The sequence below is a fragment of the Dipodomys ordii genome, unplaced genomic scaffold (assembly GCF_000151885.1).
Source record: "Dipodomys ordii isolate 6190 unplaced genomic scaffold, Dord_2.0 Scaffold70, whole genome shotgun sequence".
Classification (NCBI taxonomy): domain Eukaryota; kingdom Metazoa; phylum Chordata; class Mammalia; order Rodentia; family Heteromyidae; genus Dipodomys; species Dipodomys ordii.
Window position 1 is genome coordinate 3640490 of NW_012267286.1, and position 25970 is coordinate 3666459.

General features: G+C 37.8%; 1 protein-coding gene across 1 annotated transcript in view; it reads right to left on the reverse strand.

The window, feature by feature from the left end:
• Window positions 1-25970, reverse strand: part of Ank2 (ankyrin 2, neuronal) — a 298210-nt gene that overhangs the window by 121635 nt on the left and 150605 nt on the right. Inside the window, exons 5-9 of the mRNA XM_013023813.1 lie at window positions 10693-10791; window positions 6587-6772; window positions 6137-6160; window positions 2926-3024; window positions 1907-2005 (exon numbers count right to left, since the gene is read on the reverse strand). Coding sequence (XP_012879267.1) covers window positions 1907-2005; window positions 2926-3024; window positions 6137-6160; window positions 6587-6772; window positions 10693-10791 — 507 coding nt within the window. The remainder of the gene's footprint in view (window positions 1-1906; window positions 2006-2925; window positions 3025-6136; window positions 6161-6586; window positions 6773-10692; window positions 10792-25970) is intronic.

A 25970-nucleotide genomic window follows, 5' to 3' on the forward strand; every position in this document is an offset into this window, starting at 1 on the left:
CAGGATTTGAAGTCTAAATAACTGACAAAATGGTGCTGAGAGATAAGGTTTACTTCATAATAATAGTAATTGGGAGAGCGTATCAGTGGGAGAGGGTGAAGGGACCAAAGAAAGGGTGAGGAAATTGAATATATTCAAAGAACTTTGTGAGCTGATATGAAAAGTGGAAAATGAAGCCAGCAGAAAATGGATTGGGAAAAGAGGGAAAGAGAATGAGAGAGGGGTGGTGGGCATGATGATGAGTAAGGTATATCATGAACACGTATGGAAATATCTTCAGGAAATCTCCTTTCACAAATAACTTTTAAAAAAAACACCCTAGTAAATAAAAAGAAAACCTTTTAAATGAGAAAAAGCATTTTAAAAAAAAACACCCTAGTAAATAAAAAGAAAACCTTTTAAATGAGAAAAAGCAATGAAAAATTCAAGGGAAAATTCTTGTGCAGATACACTAATTTCAACGTATTTGGGATTACCATGATTCCTAGGAGAACTGAAAACTCCCACACAAGGGAAGAAGAATAATTTTAATCTATATATAAAAGCTCTATTATCATACCTAAAATGAGAGTTAAGAAAATTAAAATTTTTAACCTCATTTTAAATATATTTTCAAAATACAAAAGAAAAAATATGCTATATTACAGGATGCTAGAAAGCACATTCTATATAATTCCAGCATTTGCCTACCAATTCCAAACCACAGTCCTTGATTTCTATTTAATTTCCTACTAAATTGTGTGCTTGATAAGAGGGACATAGCTCTCTTAGCCATAACTAGCTTGGAAAGAACCTACCAATGATTTTAAAACCCTATTTCTTAGGGATAAGAAAGCATTTTAACTTACTCAAGAAAAAAATCTCAATGCTATCCAATACTATATTTACTACCAGCTTATATATACTAAGGAGAGCTCAGTTTTGAACATATCGCTCCTCAATTCTACATTTTGTGAAATCATGTCAGTAGCTGTCAATTGCCATGGTTGGAAATCAGGTGGCTTGCTTTCAACACTTTATTTTCTGGTGCAGAGTTTGATCTCAGGGCATTGTGCTTGCTAGGTGTGGTGCTCTAGTGCTTGGATCACTCCTTCAGTGTGGCTTTTTGCTGATTACGTTGGACATAAAGTCTCAAAGATTTTTCTGCCTGGGCTGGCTTCAGTGATTTCCCAGATCTCAGCCTCCTGAGTAGATAGGATTACAATGGAGAGCCACCACCTCCTAGCCAGAATTGGCGTTGTTGACAAGTACACTCTCATGCGTACCCTGTTATCTCATTTAATGGAAGTGCATTAAAAACACAGGATGATATTTTACCTAAGTTTGAAATGAAAGCTACCACTTCTACTGAAAGAAGTGAAAGCATAATATGCCAATCTCATGCTTTCTTTCCATATAAGCACACTAGCAAATCAATAAAATACCACCACTCAGGAACTGGTTAGGAAAAAAATAGATTCTAAACATATATTAAAATATTTCATGAAAAAGCCACATTCTTAAAACCTAATATATGCCAATAAAACAATAAATTTTGGTTGATGGTATTTCTAACAACCCAAAACAGAAATGTGAAAGTCCAATCTTTAATCTCTGTTCCCAGAAAACAAGAAGGAGGAGGAGGAGGAGGAGGAGGAGGAGGAGGAAAGAAGAAGAAGAAGAAGAAGAAACACCTTAAAACCATCTCAGTGAGAGACTAGTACTCTGCTTCTCCGTGCAATAGTGAGCACATATTAATTTCACTTTATGATATGAAACCTTTAAGTGATGTATGAGATTTAAATGAAATGCAGGAAAGCAATTCTTTCAAAACAGACAGCTGATGTTTACTCACCAGTGCTGTGAGGTGCTCTAGGTGGGAACAAATACATAAAAATGGCAGGAAATTAGAAGGAAGGGCACTTACCCTAGTTTTGGCATCGATCTGACCACCTCGATCCAGCAGGAGCTTCACCATATTTGTGTTTCCCCGTTTAGAAGCCACGTGCAGAGGTGTAATTCCATTCTATACCATGAAAAAAAAAAAAAAACAGAGCATAGTGGGTATGGCTAGCCAGGAGGACAAAGCTTCTCGTATTAAATGACACAAGGAAATTGTGATCTGCTCAGTATTTTGACTCATGGTTCTAACAATTTCAATGTCTGTAAATCTTAAGGAGCAATGAGTATACAAACCACAGAGCATAATTGCTAAGACAATTTAAACATATAGAATGTAAGCCTGGTGCCGGTGGCTCATACCTATAATCCTAGCTACTCAGGAGGCTGAGATCTGAGGATTGCGGTTCAATTGAAGTTCAAAGCCAGCCCAGGCAAGAAAGTCCATGAGACTCTTGTCTCCAATAAACCAACAGAAAACCAGAAGTGGCTCAAGTGGTAGAGCTCTAGCCATGAGCTGAAGAGCTCAGGGACAACGCCCAGGCCCAGAGTTCAAGCCCCATGACTGACAAAAATAAAATAAACATACAGAATGTAACTACATGAAAGTCGTTAACTATAACATATAATGACTAAAATATATTCATTATTATACACATGGATCTTCAGATCTCAGCCTCCTGGATAGCTAGGATTACAGGTGTGAGCCACCTGTACCCAGCAGTTTCATTATGTATTGACTTGAAGCTGACAGTTTAATGATATGTGGCATCATCTTCAAATCCTTTCAAACCTGTGTTAAAACTTCCATACTTCACTATGGAAAATGGCTTGTCTGCGTATGACTTTACAGTCTCATTTGTCATGATAACTTCCTATGGCTTAAAGAAACAATAAAAAGCAAAATCTAGAATTGTTAGATATAATCCACGGAAAAGGATACAATTTTTTTAATAAAAGCTTTAAGAAAGCCATCTGTATTCACGTTTATTTCCTCAAAATACCCATTCATGGCTGTTGAAGACAAGAAACTATTTTCATGCATACCCTGGCTGTAAAATCCACCGCAGCTCCCCGATTGAGAAGAAGAGTGGCCACGTTGACGTTTCCATAGTGCGCGGCTATGTGCAAAGGGGTGAAACCACTCTATGGAGAAGCAAAGAAGTGACAGTGAAGAGGGCAGTTCCACCGGGTACGTGCTGTACACACAGGAGCCACGCGCGAAACCACAGGGATCCTGCCTACCACAATTTAAACAGTAAACCCTTCCATAGGGCTCTTGACATTTTTGTGTTATAAGGTTGTAAATAGTGCCATAAAGAAATACACATTCTACCTTTGCTGGCAATATGACTATTAATTACCACAGCTAGTTATCTAGGCTTGAATTCTCTTTGTGCTCAAGGCAGGTATCGACCACTTGAGCCCCAGTGCCACTTATGGCTTTTTCTGAGTAGTTAATTGGAGATAAGAGTCTCACAGACTTTCCTGCCTGGGCTGGCTTCGAACCAAACTCCTCAGATCTCAGCTTCCTGAGTATCTAGGTTTATAGGCATGAGCCACTGGTGACTGGCCAAGAAAAGTATTTAAAAACAAAAATTAATCAATATACTTGGTATCTATCTATCTATGAAATAAAGAGAAAAAGATTGTTAATTCATATTTGAAAATTAAGCAAAATCTTATCAATAAAATAAAATATGATTAAAATAAACTATACAGGCATTAGAGAACTATTTACGCTCAAAGAACTTCTTTTTAATGAAACCTGAATATCTTAAATGAGAGAAAGCATATTCCCTGTCATTTCTTTTTCTGATGAAAATTTAGGTAGAAACTTTTGCTGTTTTCATAATAGACATATGTTAACTCTTCTCTTATTAAAGTACGATCTGATAATTTTCCTCACTGTAGAAACTTCATATTGTAAAAATAAGAGTATGGGAAAATACAGAGCAATCATTGGCTATGGAATCCTGCATTTTTCCCATTGTTTTCTCTTATTATTTTTTTTAATTTGCCATGAACTTTGATGTGCACCACACTGTTTTAAAAAAATATTTTCTAAGTCACCATTGTTACTTTTCTGTTGACTTGATTGTTTTTTTTTATTTTTAAAATTCCACAAATAACAACTTGGAACTTTTCCTGTGCTATTAACACATTAGCTGTAAATAATTTCTGGCTGTAAAACATCAAGACATCAAGTAAAAATAGTAACTATTAATCCAAACCCCACAACTGTGATGGAGATAATTTGTATTTTAGGCCCGGATGATGCCAAATATTTGTGTCAAAAAGAAGAATTAAGCTATAACCTGGTGATTATTTTATAAAATATTTGGGGGATTTAACATATAATCCACAAAAGGTTTTTCAGTTTTATCTAGCTAGTTCTTGTCTTTCAGACATATCCTAAAGTATATGTCTATTATTCCAGCAATACTTTAATTTCAGGGAAATATTTTGATTGCTGTTGATTCACTTCCAAATTACTCAAGTATAATATTAGTTTTCTTACTTGTAAAAAAAAAAAACTAACTTATCATTAGCTAGCACAGCAGCTCAGACTGTGAATCTTGTTCTACAGGAAGCTGATAGCAACCCTGGCCATGGGCTCTTGCCTGATAAGCATGGGTTGGGGAGACTGATTTCATCTTTCTCAGAATTAGAGATGGAAGGCTTTCTCTTCTTTGTTATTTTATATTAAAGAAATATTTATACGTGAGTACAAATCTATCCAAATAGCTACTTTCAATCACAAATGTTGAGAGCCTATATTCTGTTCAAACTGTCTTATAAAGAGTCATCAAACAATGCACCCCAAAAAGTTAAGGATCTTAAAATCAGAAGTTTAGATTAATTTTATGGTGGTTTTGAATTACTTCACCAGGAAGCTGAGTTGGACAATTTTTCTTTTGTCTCTAGCATAGGTTCCATGCACAGATATGGAACAAAAGTGGTGATGCAAATAATCCAAGTGTATCACCATTTCAATAAATAAAGTGTAATACTGAAGATAACAGTGGCTGGACACCAGTGGCTCATACCTGTAATCCTTAACTACTCAGGAGATCTACTACTACTGATACTTGAGGATAGCAGTTTGAAGCCAGCCCAGGCAGAAAAGTCCCTATGAGACTCATCTCCAATTAACTACTCAAAAACCAAAAGCTGCACTGTGGCTTAAGTGATCAGGTGCTAGGCTTAAGCAAAAGAGCTTAAGGACTGGCCCAGGCCCTGAGTTCAAGCCCCACACTGCCAAAAATTAAATAAAAACATACATACATTACTACCAGTAAATACTAGGTATGAATGTTCAAAGATCCATTGCCCCAAATCCCAACCTAATGATCAAATAAAATATTAGTCTAAACAATACTTCATTCATGATGTACTGTGTTTATGAATTGATGAATTGCCTTGTTAAATGGCAACTCCTTTGTACAACTACTTAAATTTAATAAAAATAAATAAATAAAAATACCCTAGGGATGCAAAAGTTAACCTACCTAGACAAGCAAGTGCTTGTGCCTTTGCGCATGTACTGATTTATATAATGTATTTTCAATGATTGTATTACTAACTCTCTGTAGCAATGAGCAAGAATAGACCACACACACACACACGCACACACACACACACACACACACACAAAATGTTATTGAGATGCTTCTGAACTTAATGTTCTTGTTGATTGATGTGACCTATTGTGGTATGCAGAAAATGATTTAATGGCAAGTATTTTAGGACTTACAAGAAAAAGCAACTGCTTTGCTCATTAAATGCTCAATATGTTATTGATTACAAACAATGTGGTAAAGAGAAAATATACCGGAAAAAGAAAAGAGCATCTGCAGTTAGATAAAAGATTTAAAAACACAAACTTAGTAATGGACTTTGAATTTTCATTTCCTTGAGGTCTAATCTGAGAATTTTCAAAAATACATGATCTTGTCTTTGCAAAAAGAATCAAGTTCATTGATTGAAATATATGCTCAGGAGATTTTTGTTTTATGTTGGACTCAGAAACTACCGTAGTAGTTTTGCTGATTTAATAATGCTTCCATTTTTGCTGTATTGAATATATTTGAGTTGTCAATGTTTCCTAAATTACGAGAGATTTTTTTCTAAATAAGTTTCCTTGAACAGAACTGTCATCATTAGTATATATTAGTAGGTATTTACTGTGATGAGGGGAAAAACTGAAAATAAATTTAAAAATAAGGTAGAGGTTGGCATATGCACAATACTGTACCTCAGTTGTTCTATTCACCATCATCTGAAGCAGTGTTGTGTGGGAAAAAGAGGGAAGACATTACACAAGGCAAAATTAAGATAAGAAACAACTTGCTCCTTGCAATCAGATTACCTTAGTCAAACAGGCCAAAATACAATGCACTGGAAAAAGATAGCCTCAAATCTACACAATACACTTGTATCTTTCACATTCTTTGCCTACTAGTTCTAGAAGAAGGCAGCAAAGATCTCAATAGCTGAGCCATATCTTTTAAAGAAAAATTGTCTAGCATTTAGAGAGTCTAACCCAATAGACAGTCCCTTTCTTTTTTGAAATACCTCTGAAAGCAATTCATCTCTTTTCGTGACCCCAAGTGACTTTGCATTGTCACCGTGGCCTATTCCGTGACGGTCCCCCAGGAGTCTGGCAGCAAGAGAATTTCTTCCCACTCATCCATTCGGCTTTTACCTTGGATTGTACATCCGCATTGTGATCGTTCTGAAGCAGGAGAGCTGCAGATTTGGTGTCATCTTTCCTGGCTGCAATGTGCAGGGCCGGCAGCCGCACTTTCCCTTTGGTGTCATTCTCCAAGAGGATGGCCACTGCCTGGTTATGTCCCTGCTGGAGGGCCACAGCTAGAGGAGTAAATCCATCCTGGTAAAATAAAATGTTTTTAAAAAAAATCACCTTCCGTTAACTTTTGTATTCTTAGGGTTCTACTCCAAGAAATGATGTTTCTGCATTAAAATGACTGATTAAGACTGACAAGCAAGCCAGGTGCTGGAGACTCACACCTGTAATCCTAGCTATTAAGGTGGCCAAGAACTGGAGGATTGTGGTTTGAGGTCAGTTCAGGCAGTTTTTGAGACCCTTAGCCCATAGACGGGCTTCATCAGGTATCCCTGTCATCCCATGTAATACTGAGGCTGAGATTAACAAGATCCCAGTGTCAGTGGTCAGGCTTGGCAGAAAAGTCTGCAAGACACCATCTCGTCAAGCCTAAAGGAGCTGAAGTGCAGCTCTGGTGTGTGGCTGGGCAGCCAAGTAGACTGCATTCTAAAGACAACCAGTAGAAACCAGGACTGAAGGCACGGCTCAGCTCTGCTGCACCAGCCAGCAAGTGAGAGACTCTGAGTTCAAAACCCCTAATAATGTAAAAAATATATTTTAAAAACAAGTGCAGGAAGAATTAGCAGGTGAAAGGATCACATATTACTACAGATTGTAATAGATGACTTTTCATATAGTGGAGTTGTTTAATCACATTGTTTTCTTTAAGTTCCATACTTTTTTTAAAAAAATCTGGATCCTAGCCAGTTACTGGTGGCTCATGCCTGTGATCCTAGTTTCTCAGGATGCTGATATCTGAGGAGAGTGGTTTGAAGACAGCCCATGCAGGAAAGTCCGTGAGACTCTCAAATCCAATAAACTATCGTACTCAGAAAAAGCCAGAAGTAGCACTGTGGCTCAAGTGGTAGAATGCTTGCCTCTTGCATAAAGAGGCTCAGGGACAGTGCCCAAGCCCTGAGTTCAAGCACCAATTGTGTGTGTGTGTGTGTGTGTGTGTGTGTGTGTTTTCAGTACCTTCTATTTCTTAGGCAGGTGATCAATGATTTCAGCTACACTCCCAGTAACTTTTGCTTAACTATTTTTTCCGCTAGAGTCTTGTTCCAAGGTCAATCTTGGACCACAAGTATCCCACCTATCTATACCTCTTATGTAGCTGAGATTATGTGATCCACCACATTCAGTCTTAATTTGTTTTCCCTTAAATTTCTGAAGGAAATAAAAATTTCTCCAAAATTATCAGATCATGTATGCAGAACCAAGCAAAAGAAATTAAATTTTCTTTTTAATAATATTTGAATTTTAAATATGGCATACCACTTCACAGAGGAGAGGACTTAAGATGAAGCAAAGTCTTAAGATGAAAAATAGTAGATAATATTTACAACTTTGGCACAAATTAAGTACTCTATAAATGAGGAAGGAATAGTTGTTATTATGTACGTATTTAATTTGATTGCCTACTGGAAATTTACAATTAAATAGTATGATCTTTGCTGGGGTTTTGTGTGTGTGTGTGTGTGTGTGTGTGTGTGTGTGTGTGTGTGTGTGTGTGTTTTGTGATGAAGAATTAGAATGCAGGCAGAATCCTACTAAGAAATTTTAGCCTTCAATTTTGACATGCTCAGGAAAAAGAAAAAGAGTGGAGGAATATAAAAATGGTACTTCCAGGGCACAGTAATCTCCTCAGAGAATTTAACTTTGAATCTCCACCATGTGGAGTTTATTATAATCTAGACCTTATGGGATAAACATAAGTATTTCTAATGGTTTGTCAAGTATCTTTACTGTGAACAAGAAATACCTTTGTAGTTTCATTTCCCATCATTTATTTACCAATTCTAATTAACTACAGTTAGGGGAAATTTTTAAACTTTAAATATTTCTTCACATACATAAAAGTCCTTTTTTGTCATGTTGAACAATCCCATAATTATCCAAATTCTAACGTCTTGATCAGTAGGTAATTTAGCCAAAGGGAATGGAAATGCCAATTTTTTTAAAGAATATTAAATATATTTACAGAATGAGGCACTTGAAAAAAGTACACAAGCTGAGTCCATGGTGCGCACCTGTAATTCTAGCTGCATGAGAAACTGTGCACCAAGGATTGGGATTCGAAGGCAGGCCAGGTGGAAAAATCCATGAGATACTTTATCTATAATTAACCCTGGAGAAGATTCGTGGTAGAGCACTAACCTTGAGTAAAAATGCTAAGGGATAATGCCCAGGCCCCGAGGCAATACCAGCATACACTAAAAAATAAAATAAAGGAATGCACGCAAACTTGACAAGATGTTTCTTGATAGCCATTAAGGTTAATGGTGAGATTTTCTGAATTAAATTTATACACTTTGAATTAAAAAAAAAATGGTAGCTGGGCTCCAGTGGCTCAAGCCTGTAATCCTAGCTACTCAGGAAGCTGAGATCTGAAGATAGCAGTTCAAAGCCAGCCTGGCCAGGAAAGTCCATGAGATTCTTATCTCCAATAAACCACCAGAAAATGGGAAGTGGCACTGTGGCTCAAGGGTGAAGTGAAGCATGAGCTGAAGAGCTCAGGGAGAACACCCAGGCCCAGAGTTCAAACCCCATGACTGACAAAAAAAACGTTTTAAGACACATGCTGGGGATTCTTACCTATAATCCTAGCTACTTAGGAAGCTGAAATCTGAGGATAGTGGTTCAAAGCCAGCCAAGGTAGAAAAGTCCATGAGTCCCTCATCTCCAAATAAATTACTCCAAAAAAGCCAAAAGTGGGGCTCTGGCTCAAGCCAGTTCTAGCCTTGAGCAAAAGGAACTCAGGGACTGAGTTCAAGCCTGAGGACACACACACACACACACACACACACACACACACACACGTTTTAGTTACTTAACATTTTTTTTTAATGGAACTGGGATTCAAGCCCCAATATGATTTTCTTGCAAATGGAGCTTTTCTCATGTGGAAATCAAGAAGATGTTGAATGTGTACAACTTCCTGTGTCACATGGCCTCCACCAATGTCACTGACATTAAGGGACATTTCTGGAAGAGACCTGAAGGTCTAGATGAAAAGCGTCATGAGTCAGCTGAAGATGTCACACCAATGAGTTTACTTCAATATACACTGGAGATAGGAAAATCTATTTTTGTTTGATAAAGAATTCTAGTGCAAAGGTTTCACCTAAGAAATGATTCTGACTTCAAGGGCAAAGAAGAAAACTGCTTATATTTCCTGATTTGGGTACATTTCTCAGAGACACAATTTCTTGGTTATCCAGTTTGCCTGAAGATCTTTACATCAACTCGTGCATAAATTTAGCAGTGTGCCATCTATGGAAAAATAAAGGCCTCACATCATAAAATCCACAGTGCTTGCTCAGGAGTGTAAGGTCTGGGTGTGGATGCAAAATGTGAAATTATTTCATAGGGATAGGTTGTGTTTTCCAGTAAGAGTGGGAAATGTGGGCCCTTAAGAGTGATTTTTTGAGAAATCACTTTAATGACAATAAGCTGTCAGAAAGTGACTGTGACTGTGGCTACATAAAATCTTTCTCTTTAAAGGACTAAAAATGGGTTTCATTGATTTTGATGACTTCTTCCAATGCCACACAAAAAGAGGATCATGCTTATGTTTGCCTAAAAATTTAATTGTCCAGAAAACAAGTCCTACTGGACATTAATATTTATCTAGATAAAGCCAGAGTGGTGGTATTGGCTTATGATCCTAATGTGGGAAGCTGAAACAAGAGTATCACAAGTTCAAGGCTAACATGGGCCATATAGGAAGATTGTATTTCCTTTAAAAAAGAAAAGAAAAAAGAAAAGAAAGAATAAGCTATGAGTCTAAAATAAAGATCTAACTTCATGAGCTGTGTATATACACCTGAGGTATTGCGCTACTGTAGCTAATAATAGAAACATGAACATTCATAGCATATCTCACACACACTAATTGCAACTGGTATAAAGAATATAGACATGAAGATTAAAGAACTCATGAGTCATAGGGCTGACCATCTTACCTCTGTAGCAGTGCTCTGGTTGGCTCCATTTTCCAGCAAGTATTTGACAACATCGATGTGATTCTCCTGGGCTGCCATGTATAATGGAGTGAAGCCATTCTGAGGACAAAAAAAAGACATGCATAATCACTTGTGAAATTGAAACAAGGGAAGAATTCCATGTGAGGAAAGGGAGAACATTAGGGTGCAAATCTTGGAAATGGTGAAGCTGTATAATGTACCTGCACACCGAGCAAGCTATTACCTATAACTACCACTGTAACACGAGAGCATAGCAGAGCAACTCCTAATGCAATGAGAAAAGGAGAGAAGAGCAATATTGCCTTCATTTCCTGACTTGGTTCTCATTTCTCCTCACCTGTCACTGGTAAACTGAAGATACTTAGCATCTTAATATCTGTATAATTCAGCCTAGGCATGATGACACATGTCTGTAATCCTGGGATTACAGGAGACTGAGATCAGGAGGATTGTAGTTCAATGCTTGGACAACAAGACCTTCAACTCAACAAATAAACTAGATGTGGTGCTTCGTATCTGTAATATTAGTTGCATAGATCGGGAGAACTAAAGACAGTCTCAGGCAAAAATACAGACCTTATCTGAAAAATAGCTAAGACACAGAAGGACTGAAACATGGCTCAAGTAGTAGAGCATCCTATTTAGGAAACACAAGGCTCTAAGTTCAAATCCCAGTACTCCACTCAAAATATGTATAATATTACAATATCTATTTATCATTATAGATATTTCCCCAAAATAATGCCCATATAATATCAATAAGATCTATAAAATATCAAGTCATAAACTTTTAACAGACAGCCATGTCTTGAACATGCACAATTTAGTGAATATTCTTAGTGGAATAAATTACTGCTCTCATCAAAGCAGTCTGGGAGACATTATGAATGTTGAAAATCAAAGTCTTGCCGGACGCTGGTGGCTCACACCTGTAATGCTAGCTACCCAGGAGGCTGAGATCTGAGAATCATGGTTCAAAGCCAGGCTGAGCAGCAAAGTCTAATCAAAGTCTAATCAAAGACTCTAATCTGCAATAAACCACCAGAAAACCGGAAGTGGCTCTGTGGCTCAAGTAGTAGATCGCTAGCATTGAGCTGAAGAGCTGAGGGACAGTGCCCAGGCCCAGAGTTCAAGCTCCATAACCAACCAAAAATAAACAAAAAAAAGTCTTTACTACTGATTGTAAAAACATGGCTTGCACTGAACGATTATATATACAAATTTTTCTTTTAGAGCCCTTCTGAAATTCTGTGATCCATTCTGACATTCATGTTATCAATTATTTATTAAAATCTGGCACTGGTAGCAAAGCCTTTTCTCGGGCAGAGTGATGAAGATAAATGCAGGTATCTTCATGAAACACAATTGTGATGACAATGCATGAACACACTCAGAAAAAATTCACTGGTAGGCCATGATGATCATTTGAAACGAAGTTTAACTTGGTAGCCTTCTTTTTGATGAGGTTCCTAGGAATATCTAAACTTATTCAGGGAAAAAAAAACAAAAACAAAAAGCAACAACTATACTAAATAAAGAAATTTTAATTCCTAATCTCTTAAAACCTAGCAATTTCTAAAACCGTGTCATAGTATTAAAGACAGAAGAGTCTCTTAAGCTTCCTGCGCATTAGTGAGAATAAGTTAAGATGAAAAACAGGTAAGCATTCAGATTATTTTTTTAAAAATGGGAAGAAAACTGTTGATCACAATTTTCTGGAAAAAGAAATTCTGTTAATGCATGAAAAAATTATTCAAAATGGCCAAGATCCAGGAATACATAAGTTGCATATGTACATAAAATATAAATATAACTAGATTATCACAACTAGATTATGTAAAGGAATTCAACTTTTATTGTCAATGAAAATCTGAGGGGATCATAGCAAGGATAATCGAGAGAAATAAAGGGGGCAAAATGTGCTCAGCATATATGGAAAAATAATAAAAATCCAACTATCCAATTCATTTATGCTAGTTATTAAAAATAACATAAAATGTCCAGACTTCCCATGGTGAAAGAAAAACCTAAAACTGAGCAGGAAATTTTCTAAGAAGAGAAGATTATCACAGCTAAGGATTCAGGGCATCTTGTTAGCTGGCTAGCACGCTTTGTAGAGCACAACAAGCAGGTGAAATCCTGTGTATTTTAAGAATTCTGAGGAGGTGGCGGAAGGATGGAATTAGAGACTCAAAGGAAGGAAAAGCCAGGGAAGATGGGTGAAAACACAGAGTGGGTGTGGACTGGGGATCTTACATGACAAGTAGAAGGCAGGGATACAGGGAGACAAAAAACACTTTTAACACACCATGACAATTTGCTAACATTTTTCCTCCAGTAGAACCTTACAGATAGGGCTGAAGAAAGGAAAGCAGGTAGTGGTGAGCAGATGGGCAGGGAAGGGAGATTACCATCCACTGGCCTCTGCTTAAAACCCTCTGGACCTGGGTCTTAAGCTGTAGTCCTTCTGTGGCTCATCAGGGAATCCAGAGGACCGGAGAGACATGAACATGGTGACCTCAACCTCTCTGACTTCCAGTCCATAACTCAGGCACCTTGCTTCTGGAATCCTGATGTAACTCTTCTCAAACGTGGACCCAGGGCTTGCTTAGTCCTCTTCCTTGTCACCTTCCCACTAGTCTTTTGGTCACTGAATAATGGCCCTTACATCCTTATCTCTGGAGCCCATGATCCATACCTTGCCCAGTGAAAGGAACTTTGTAGCTGTGAGTAAGTTAAAGATTGTAGGATGAGGAGACTACCCTGAATTAACCAAATGAGCTCAGTATAATCACCAGGGTGTTTAGAAGAGGGAGGCTGTGGGAGAGGAGAGGAAATGCCACACTGCTGTCCTTGGCAATGGAAGGAAGGATTTGGCTTGGGAGCACAGCTCTACAAACTGGAGCCTCTAGAAAGAAACAGCAATATCAGTACCTTGATTTTAACCCCTAAATGAGTAACTTCCCAAACTATGACATAAGAAATTTATGTTGATAATTAATGTAATGGAATCTATAATAATTTGGGAAAGCATCAGCAAGCATCAAATATACGTCCTATGAGCTGTTCCCTCGGGAAGGTTGGAGAAGGAGAGGGACAGACCCTGAACAGGAGCAAACTGGGCATCCACTTCTTTCCTGTGGATGGAGCCAGAAATGTGAAGAAAAGATAGGCTGGCTGTGGATCAGGAGCCCAGGATCAGCATACACTAACTACAGGGATTCTGAGAAATTTGAATGTAGACCTGTTGTATTGTTCTGAAGACATAATTGTTACACTTATTTAACAGTTTGTTAGCTTGATCTATAGCTTCTAACTTTAAAAAAAAATGCTTCCTAAATGGACATCTTTTGCACTTTTGCCCTGAGACCTGCAAGTACTCCATATAGTACAGGGAAAAGTAGAAAGTAATATCAACAGGAAAATGTCAAGGCTGACAACAGATAGTATGAAAATGAGAAAGGGTAGCCACAGGGAAATGTCCAGGTTAGAGTAGCTCATGAGTGTCATTTGTATGCCTGTAACACAACCTGTGTGTCAGGGCCTCCAGCAGCAGAGAGAAGCAAATACAAAGAACAGTATTAAAAGACTGTGCCAGTGTGGTACCTCAAGCCTGTAATCCTAATTACTTGGGAAGCAAAGAAGAGGAGATTACAGTTCAAGGCCAACAGGGACCAGAAAACGATTGTAAGAAATTCCATCCCAACCAATGACTGCTGCAGTGGTATAGACCTGTCATCCTGGAAGCTCAAATGGAAGTGTCGAAGTCCTGGCTTACCTGAACATAAAGTGAGACACTAATCTTGAAAATAACTCACACAAGCTTGACACCGGTGGCTCACACTTGTAACCCAGGAGGTTGAGATCTGAGGGCCAAGATATATAAAGCCAGCCAGAAAAATCAGAGATTCTTACCCACAGTGGACCAGCAAAAAGTCTGAAGTGGAAGTGTGGCTCAAGTGGTAGAATGCCAGTTTTAGGGGAAAAAAAACCCTAAAAGACAGTGCTCAGGCCCTGAGTACAAACTCTAGGACTTGTGTGCACACATGTACACACACACACACACACACACACACACAGAGAGAGAGAGAAAATAACACAAAAGAGCTGACGTGCCTCAAGTGGTAGAGCACTTGCCTAGCAAGCAAGAGGCCACGAGTTCAAATCCCAATACTGTCTAAACAAACAAATAGATAGATAAAATATGAAAGACTGAACTTCTGCTATAATATTACGCACTATGAGAAATGGTATGACAAAAGTGTCCCCAAATTATAGTGATCACACACTCTTGTTTTCCCAGGTATATATCCTAGTGTCATAATTAACAGTGTGCCAGTTTGGGTAATAAAGGACATAATTCTATTCCCAATGTTTATAGTGGGTGCTGCAACGTTAGTATCATCATCATCATCATCATCATCCTCATCCTCATCCTCATTCCACTGAAGGCAGTTGAAAATCCAACACTTCAGTAAATTCACCTCTCCTATAGCTTGTAATCTACAACTGGTATGCCAGTTCATGTGATGGAGTTAGGTCAGTGGTATTCCATCTGTGGGAGGGAATTTCCCATTAACAGTAACACCTGGCTGCCACCACCTCTCCCCTAATTCACAGGAGACTCTGAGTGCAAAGACCAAGAAGGAGCATTAAGAACTTTATTACAAGTGATGCAAAACAAGTGAACAATTTGGGGCAGGGAATTGCATGATCCTGTTAGCATTTTAGCAAGTTCACTCTGGTAACAATGAATGCCTGGTTTTGAGATGTGTTGGGACCAAAATGGATGCTGGCAGAGTCACCATGGCATATTTACATTAGTGTACATAAAAGCTAAACTCAAGCCAAGACACCACCAACTTCGTTAAGAGATGTAGGAAACACTTCAAATAAGGCAATAAAGATTTACTACAGACTCCAGAGGAGTTATCCCTCCTTTCCTTACTGCTATTTAACAAGAAATAGCTCACCAGAGTAATCGAAACATCCCTCTGAGTAATTAGGATGGAACAGAGCGGTGCATTAACACCAGCATAAATTTTATAGGAAATCATTTATCTTCACATATAAATGGTATCACCACACAGTGTTATTAGTCTTTGTGAACATACACGTGGGGGCTTTTCAGTATTTCCCCTGTCTATGTTTTCTAAAAGAGTTTGATTTCACATAGGCATAAAAGCTGTAGTCTCTGACTGTTGATATAAAACTCAAAGATACAACGCCTGGGTTGATTCTTGGTAGACCCAACAACAATATTATCAGTTTTTTTAGTAGTTCTAGAGTAATTAATGTATGACTCTATGGTCATTCATTTCATAATATACACGTATAAATACAAATATATACTTAAAATATATACATACACATATATATAAGTATATATATATATATCATTAAGAAGTTATAAAGGTTTTCAATTCAGCATGTCAGTGTATGAGTGCAATGCACCTTGTCCAGTGTCACCTCTCTTACTCTTTCTTATTTATTTATTTATTTTTATTTTATTATTGCCAAGGCTTGCATGAGGCAATCTGGGTCTTCTTTTCTTGATGAACTTTTTCCCTATGACTGGTTCTCAATCACTTGAGCCATACCTCCATTTCTGGCCCTTGGCTGGTTAATTGGAGATAAAAAGACATGCAGATGTGCATATCTAGTCTAGCTTTGAACTTTGGTCCTCAGATCTCTGCCTCCGGAGTAGCTAGGATTATCTGCATATACCACTGTTGCTTGGCTCATCATTTTAACATACTCTCTATCTACAGAAATGTATCAGTTACTTGTTCTATCTGTGTATAGTTATTTAACAAAACATGTGTTTGGTGACTTTTCAGTGTTAGGTCTCAGTGATGTGGAGACCAAACACAAAACATTGCTTTATGAGAACTAACAATCCTGAGCTGGGATGCACATATGATTCATTCTTGTTTAGCTATATGTTGGAGATGAGGAGAACAGAGAAGAACAGAGAACACAACTGCATGAGGGACCATATTGCAGGATGTCGCTGAGTGACTCAGAGTGAACCGAGTCACGAAAACACCAAAATCAGTCATAGATGCAGAAGAGATATTTCAGACAGAAGAAATTTCATCTCGCCATGAGATGAGAAACAGAAGCCAGAAAGTTCAAGGTGTTGGGGAGAGAAGGCTGAGACACTCAGGGACCAGTTTCCAGCAGCCTAGCTAAGGATTTTGGATTGTACTTTGAAAGCCTTAGAAATCACTAGGTTTGATAACTAGTATATGTCTGAGTCAACCAGAAAAGGTCAGATAAGTTGATGTTAGGGGAATGAACCCCAAGATAAGAATTCAAATATTTTTTCTTTTTGTTTTTTTCCTTGCATGCAATTGTTTCTAACACATTTATAAGATGATTTCTATGTTGCTTTGTATGTCCCTCCCCCATGGTATAACCCATGCTTTCACTGTATTTGATGTTGGTACAATTTGTGGAGGGGAAGGGGAAAAACAAATCATTTAGGGATACAGGTGGACCCATTGCAACAATGAGATGTACAAGTCGTTATGTCAAAAAAACGAACTTTACAACTTTGGTGTGGGGGGGGGAGGAGTGGGTGGGGGAAAGAGGGTAAATATGGGAAGGGATGGGAAGGGGAAACAAAGAGGAGGCAACAATACTTGATAAGAAATGTACTCATTATCTTGCCCATGTAATTGTAACTCCTCTGTACAGTATTCTTACAACAACAACAAAAATAAATAAATAAAATTACTAGGTTTGAAATAGGTGTTTCACGTGAGGACATTTGCATTTTCTTTTCTTTAAATTTTTTATTGTGAAAATACTGTACAAAGGGGTTACAGTTACACGAGCAAGGTAATGAGTACATTTCTTATCAAGCATTGTTGCCTCCACCTTTGTTTTTCCCCTATCCTCCCTTCCTTCCCACCTCCTCAACTTCCCCCATTTCGCCTAAATTGTAAAGTTCATTTTTTTGACATAGCATCTTGTACATCTCATTGTTGCAATGGATCAATCTGTATTCCAATTGACATTTGCATTCTCAAGAGATTACTTTACCAGCAATAGAAAGGAGAAAGAGAAATGGGCAGACTGTCTAGAAGAGTGAAAAGAAGGCTCTTGCTATTTCTAAGTGAGAATTAAAAATAATAATATTTTTGGTAGTTTAAAATGTAATTTAGAGCCAAACTCCAGTAGCTCACACCTACAATTCTAGCTACTTAGGAGGCTGAGATCTAAAGATCACAGTTCGAAGCCAGCCCAGGCAGGAAAGTTCATGAGACTTATCTCCAATTAACACTAAAAGCTCAAAATGGAGCTGTGGCTCAAGTGGTAGAGCACTAGCTTTGAGCAATACAGCTCAGTAACAGTGACCAGGTCTTGAGTTCAAGCCCTAGGACCAGCACACATACACACACAAAAGAAATTTAGTATTTACATACTTATACTCAATGATTAGAAAGCTTAAAAAGGTTCAGTCTGTAGTATTTAATAGTCATTGATAATAATCCTCAAGTATATCATTTATTAAAATCTAGATATTTTTACACAAGTTAAGCACTAATAAGCAAATTTTGATTCCATTTACAGTAGTAATAGCTCTAAGTTCATAATCAGGTTTTAGATGTTGGTGATAAATTCTTTTCATGATTGAATTCTTTGGGCACATTTATAAACATGATGTAGTAGTGACTTATCTATCATATGTACATATATTGAAACTTGGAAGCACTGTGGAAGAAATTATGCAGAGAATAATAATGTGAACATGGAAAGCAATGAATTGCTCAAAGTGAATATTTTAGACATGAACCAAAGCTCTAAAACAGTAAATATTACTATGGATATTTTAAAGAATGTTAACTTTTTATTCTGAATTTTGTTAGCACCCACAGCTTTATTATTTCTGTGCACAAATGAAAGTGCATCACTTGGATGACTTTAAAAGATTGATTATCTAAAATGACTTTTACTTAATGCAGACTCAATATTCAATCTGAAAGATCTTTCTTATGGTACCAGAATTTTTTTCTTATAATTTTTAACTAGGCACCAGCTTTAGTACTCTAAAATTAACCAATATGGCTATGATATTGTTCACACCTTCAACAGAAGAATGCCTGACAGAATTCACAGGATTAAAAAAGGACAGAGAGAGAATATTCACAGGATAGACATGTAGAAACATCTGTAACTCAAGACATGTCAATAATTGCCCAGAGAAAACATAGGTAAAATATTCCCAGGGCATCACCAACTTGAATAATAAAGTCTGTGAGACTCTTATCACCAATTTACCACCAAAAAGCAAACAGTGGAACTGTGGCTTAAGTGGTCGAGTGCTAACCCTGAGCACAATGCTCAGGGTCAATGCCCAGGCCCTGAGTCCAAGCCCTAGAACAGATACATAAGATGTATAAGATTGGTTTGGTAGCTGAAGTATGCTTGTCTTCATAAAGAATGTAGTGTCTAAAGGAGCCTTGAAAACCACAGATTAAAATGCCTATAATACCTTTAATCAGATGTGTGGTTGGCCAGTTTTCTAAGAGAACTATGTACAAGCACTATCTCCTATACTGCACAACACAATCAACAGATTATGTTGTCATCTCTAACATTAGAAAATGGAAAGAGCTAGAAGTGGAGCCATGGCTCAAGTGGTAGAGTGCAAATGAAGATAAGGGACAGAGCCCAGGCCCTGAGTTCAAGGCCCCAGAGCCTGCAGAGAAAATGAGAAAAGCTATGCATAATTCAAAGATTGCAGTTCAGAAAAGTGAACATTCCCTTTTTTTTGTGGGGGGGTCTGGTCGTGGGGCCTGAACAGCCCTGGGCGCTGTCCCTCAGCTCTTCAGCTCCAGGCTAGCGCTCTACCACTTGAGCCACAGTGCCACTTCTGGCTTTTTTCTTTTTGCTTATGTGGTGCTGAGGAATCGAAGCCAGGACCTCATGCATGCAAGGCAAGCACTCTACCACTGAGCCACCTTCCCAGCCCAAACATTCCCTTTTTTGAAGAAGTCTCCTGTCTTTTGCAGGGAGGTGGCGCTAACATTTAGTATTTGTCTGTTTTTCAGGGAAGCATTCTTTCCTGGAGACAACACCTAGGACTGGCTGGTGGCCATTATCCTACATCCTATTCTGGTTCTGCTCACCCACTTCTTCCTTTCAATGACTCTTATGAGAGATAAAGTTGGGAGTTAGCCCAACCTTAATTATCACCAAGCTTTAAGGTCAGGGTGATTCAAGTATTTTCCAGAAATACATTGTGATTGCACAGCTGAAAACGATGTACAAATCAAAGAGCACCCATTGTAGTCACCAAAATATAGACTGCTTTGTGTACTCTGTGGGTATAGTTGGGGAGAAAGAGTAAATGAATACAGGATTCTGCACTCATCTGGTAATTAATGGAGCCTGAGCTGCTCTCCAAGGTCTTCTAGCTCAAATCACATGATTTGAGCCAATCAATATGTGACCTTCTCTTGAATCCCATGACTGGTTCAAGTTTGCTGGAGAGAATGAACCCATTGCAATCAGTGAAATTCTGTTTGGGGAAGCTAGGACAAACATGTTCTCATCTTTTCATGGTGAACTAAAAGGAAGTATGGCTCCTATCTGAGGTCTACAAAGAAAGCTAGACTGGAATACAGAATTTACTGCAATGGAAGAGAAAGAGAGCTCTAGAACTTGGAGCAATGCCAAAGAAAGAACCAGATCCATGGTTATGAATGAGCTGCAGGGACAGGAAAAGGTATCCTGGAGTTCACTATCTCTATTTGAATTTTCTGCTCACAGGTTAATAAAAGGCTTTTTTCTTAGTTATTTAAGCACAGATGATTTCTTTTCCTTACTGCAACTGAAGGTATCAGCCCTTAATATAACATCCAAACCAAAATATACTTTATTCTATCATTAGTTTCAAATAAAGCACTCACCCAGAAGTCTAAAAAGCATTTTAAAATAGATCACAGAATTGATAATTATGAAAAGCATAACTTATTGTAATTAAATATGTATTTTTGTAGTCTTAAGACATCTGTAAATACAATTTCAAATAGTTTTCCAAAACCAGCCACCAGTGGCTCATGCCTGTAATCCTAGCTACTCAGGAGGCTGAGATCTGAGGATCATCATTTGGTTGGAAAGGCTATGCAGCTCATCTCTAATTTACCACCAAAAACCTAGAAGTGGAGCTGTGGCTCAAGTGGAAGGGTGCCAGGCCTGAGGAAAAAGCTAAGGGACAGCACCCAGCCCCATCTGGCATAGGAGACAGACAGACAGACAAACAGACAGACAGACAGACAGACAGACAGACAGACAGACAGACAGACAGACAGACAGACAGACAGACAGACAGATAGATAGATAGATAGATAGATAGATAGATAGATAGATAGATAGATAGATAGAAAAAGCTCTTTAAGAGTCAAACTACCAAAACACCTGGATTATTTTTGGTAAGAAAGTCAATTTCCTCTTGCAAGTGATGAGATTTTAACATACTTTTGTTCTGTGTAAAAGAAGCCACAGAATATGATATTCAGTGTTAAGTTCCTGTCTATTGTTACTACTGCATAAACAATACTATTTTACATTTATATTGTCAACAGCTGTTACGTTTATTTTGGATTATCATGCTCTCACATAAAATTTTAAAATAATGTATATTAGCTTTTTTATGATAGTATGTCGTAAATAATTTTTTTTGTCAGTCGTGGGTGCTAAACTCTGGGCCTGGGTATTGTCTCTCAGCTCTTCAGCTCAAGGCTAGCACCCTACCACTTGAGCCATAGTGCCACTTCCGGCTTTTTTCTGTTTTTGTGGTGCTGAGGAATCAAACCCAGGGCCTCATGCATGCAAAGCAAGCACTCTATCACTGAGCCACCTTCCCAGCCCCCATGTCATAAATAATTTTAATGATCAAAACTAAAGTGGACCCTGAGATGGGGCTCAAGCTGGTATGATTCCTTTTTGAGTTTTACCTTTGTTTCAGGGATTTTAGACTCCATTTTTGAAGGGTGGTGACTAAAAACCTTTAAACAATGTTCAAACTAGAAAAACAACCTTAATCACAGGGCCACATCTCCACTCGGACAGGTCTAGTTTCTGGAATAAAAAAATGCATCTGGTCCCCCTCCCCTTAACAACCTAACCCACCCTTGATTGTTCAGTTAAAGCCTGACCAATTAAATAGATAGTTGTAATCTTGCTCAACTTGCAATACCACCAGCTTACTGTAAACCCCACCTTTTGCCCGCCAAATTCACACATCAATTCAAATCAAAATGATAGGATAGTTTAAACAACTAGTATAAGGCAGACTGTAACTCCATTGGCCACCTGCATGGGGCCTAACACGACTATGCAATCCTTTGTGTGTGTTGAGAACCCATTGGTCACCTGCACGTGGCCAGGCTTGACCACATGGATTTTGCCTTTAAAAACTCTAGCTTATGGGCTGTCCGGGGTCACAGTATCAGCTCCCAAGCCTGTGCTGTGGCCCTGACCAGTCAGTGTAGGAACCTTCTCAATAAAGTTGCTTCTTTGTGAACAGCTTTGTTGTGGTGGGCTTTGTCACTCCAGATGGCTAGGTGGGCTTGCCTGAGTAGAGGTCTTCCTACTACAAAACTAAATTACATTTTGTAAATGGTTACCCCGAAAACAATTGTTATAGAAGGAATTGAATGTTTGAATATTACAGATGAAACCTTATCCTAAATTTTCCTGGAGTAGAAATTAATTCCCTGATACATTCTCTAAAGTCTTTCAATTTGCTAAACAGTAGAGATTACAAGACCAAGATTTCCAATTCGTAGTATGATTTACTTGGTATTTAACAAGTGCTTTAAAATGTATATTATTAGGACTAAGTCTATAATCTTAGTACATGGTAAGTGGAGTTAGGAAGAGGCCAGCCCAGGCAAACACTGATGAATCCCTCTAAAGTCCAATATTATTTTACCAGGAAATGAGTACTTGAAAGAGTGGGGTAGGGGCAAAGGGATAGGGGTAGATGAAAGAAGGGGGAAAGAAAGAAGGGAGAATGCAGACATGAATTCATTGTAGATATCACAGAGTTGAGAAAAATAAGGAAAGAGTTGAATTGAAAGGGAATGAAGATGTTGAAGAGATGACACCGAGCAAGATGCATTGTACATTTGAGCTGCTTTTTTAAATGGCAACAAAAAAATCAGTACATATCCTAAAAATTAAGAAAAATGAAGGAAGGGCTGGGTTGGTAGGGGTGGGGTGGGTGAGATTGTTGAAAGGGGTGACATTGATCAAGATGTACTGTATTCATAAACTGCTTTGTTGAATGGCAACTCCTTTGTGCAACTACTTTAAGATAATAATTTTTTTAATCTTGATGTGATGTTGTATATCTGTAATCCCAGATATACGGGAAGTAGAGGTAGGAAAATCACAGTTGAAGCCTGGCTCCGGGCATAAGCATGAAACCTTCCCAACATAAGTGATCTGTTCATCTACTAAGAGGCATCTGGGTTGGTTCCATATCTTAGCTATGGTATATAATCCTGCAATGAACATGGTTGTTGTGGTAGCTTTAGTATGGCCCTGTTTGTGGTCATTTGGGTAAATGCCCAAGAGTGTGATTGCTTGGTCATAGGGGAGTTCCATGATAAGTCTTTTGAAGAACCTCCAAACTGTTTTCCAGAGTGGCTGAACAAGTTTACACTCCCACCAATAGTGTACTACCACTCTCTTTTGGCCACAATCCCACCAGCTTCTGTTGTTATTAGATTTCTTGACAGTAGCCATTCTAGCTAAGGTAAGGTGAAATGTCAATTGTGTTTTGATGTGTAATTCTTTTAAAGCCAGAGATGTATAAACACAATGGAGTTCTATGTTTCCATCAGAAAGAATAATATTGCCCCATTCATAAGGAAATGGAAAGACCCAGAAAAACATTTTCTTAAGTGAAGTAAGCCAGGCCCAAAGAAAAGGGGGTTGTATGATTCCCCTCATTTGTAATAACTAGAATATGTCTATGATATTCTTAAAAGGGGATCTTAATAGCCCAATTGCTAAGTACAGGGGACCATATATAATGAAGTATATCAAACCTGAACTCTTACTATGTCCTGTATGCAGTTATGTCGATTTTGTCTGTTTTAGTTGTCTATACCCTTTGTCTTGTGTATAAGAGAAAGAAGATCACAGAAATAGCAGGACAAGGATGAATTAATGCACAATGATATTCATAAGGAGGGGTAAAGGAGCGAAAATGAGAGAGTGGGTAATAGTGTTTAAAAATAAATGCACTAATTACCTTACTTATGTAACTGTAACCCCTGTTCATCACCCTTACAATAAATATATCTTTTAAAAAGTTACCCAGAAATGTAGAAACAAAAGAAACATGTGTTACCTCCAAAAGCAAAAATACAGTCTTTGAAAATGTAAAATGCTGCTACCAAATCTTTATAAATACATCTAATATCAGAATGCTATACAATTCCTCTAGATCATATCATTTAAAGTTAAATTTCTTAGTCTCCACACAGTCTCAGCTAGGAGCATTGGCATTGTTAATAAATACAGTACAGTAAGCAATAGTGTAACATCCAGAAAGTTAAAATCTTTAATCAGAAGAAAAACACTGCTTCCTTTAGCAATGTCAGTCATTTTTGTCTTTAATGATTATTATTAAACTGACAGAATACTTCATATGTCAAATCAAAAATTAAAATACATAACCTGACATCAAGCAGACACAAATACTCTGACATATTTCATAGGGATTCTTTTTTTAAAAAAAATCCAAAGTAAATGCTTCATTTCCTTTCATTCCATCACTTTTGCCATAAATGTTTTCAGTCACTCAACGGCAGGCAGATTTATGATGTGATTTTTGTCTTATGACTAAATATTAATGTGGATAGAACAGGAATAACATTTCAAGTAACTTTACATGTATTATGCCAAAATAAATGAGAACATCAGAGAGATACCAAGGGATATAAATAGATTTAGTAACGTTTGAGAAACATAGGAGTTAAAAGACAACAAAGACTTAGGCTAAAACTCTTCCATTTATAAAGGACAGCTTTTTGTCCTTGCTGACTAAATACTTTTCCACACTCTATTAAAAACTGCTTGGGACTTAGAGAAGGTGGTACTCCTGGCAATACTGAGATCAAGAATGGAATTAAACTCCAAATTTATTTAACAGCTGCTTAACACACTCTAGTTCATATCTTGCCAAAGATAAAACTTCAAATATGAGTGTTTTCTGTGAAATTCCAAAAGATTTTTAGAGATAACACATAGATCCATTCAGTTGCAATACACAGACTTAATGTCCTTGGGTGCGTTTATTTATAGGTTATAACTTGAAATATATTCACATTCATGTCCTATTGTACATTGTCAAGCCATGCCTACATATAAGGTAGATTCAAAGGAATTTAGTTGTAGAGCTCCAGTTGTGATCAGCAGAACTCAGTAAGGAGTAGCTACTGTAACTAACAACTAGTATTTTGTTTGTGCTGGTGGCTTTAGTGCAGCCTTGTTCATGGTCATTTGGGTAAATGCCCAAGAGCGGGATTGCTGGGTTATAGGGGAGTTCTATGGTTAGTCTTTTGAGGAACCTCCATACTGCTTTCCAGAGTGGTTGAACAAATTACATTCCTACCAACAGTGTAGTAGTGTTCCCTTTTGGCCACATCCCCACCAGCATCTGGTCTTGTTAGTTTTATTGGTAGTTGTTGTTCTAACTGGAGTGAGGTAGAATCTCAGTGTTGCATTTCATTTATGGCCAGAGATGTTGAACATGTGTCTATTAGACATTCTTACTTCTTCTGAGAAGCCTCTCTTTAAGTCTTTAGCACATTTATTAATTGGGTAGTTGTTTCCTTAAGGGTTTATTTGTGGGGGAGGATTAATTTTTTGAGCTCTAAGTATGTTTTAGATGTGAGGCCCTTGTCTGATGCATAGCTAGTAAAAATCTTTCCCCATACTGTGGGCTTTCTATATATTGCTAGCTATGTTGTTTGCCATACATCTTCAGTTTGATGCAATCCTATTTATCCAGTCTTTCTTTCTCAAGGCTACTGCTCTAACACTTGAGCCACGCCTCCACTTCTAGCCTTTTGCTGCTTAACTAGAGATAGAAATTTTATGAACTTTGCTGTCCAGACTGGTTTTGAATATAAATCCTAAGACCTTAGCTTCCTAAGTAGCTAGTATTACAGGCATGAGGTACCAGTGCCCAGTATTATCTTACCTATTTTTAACTCAGCTTTTAT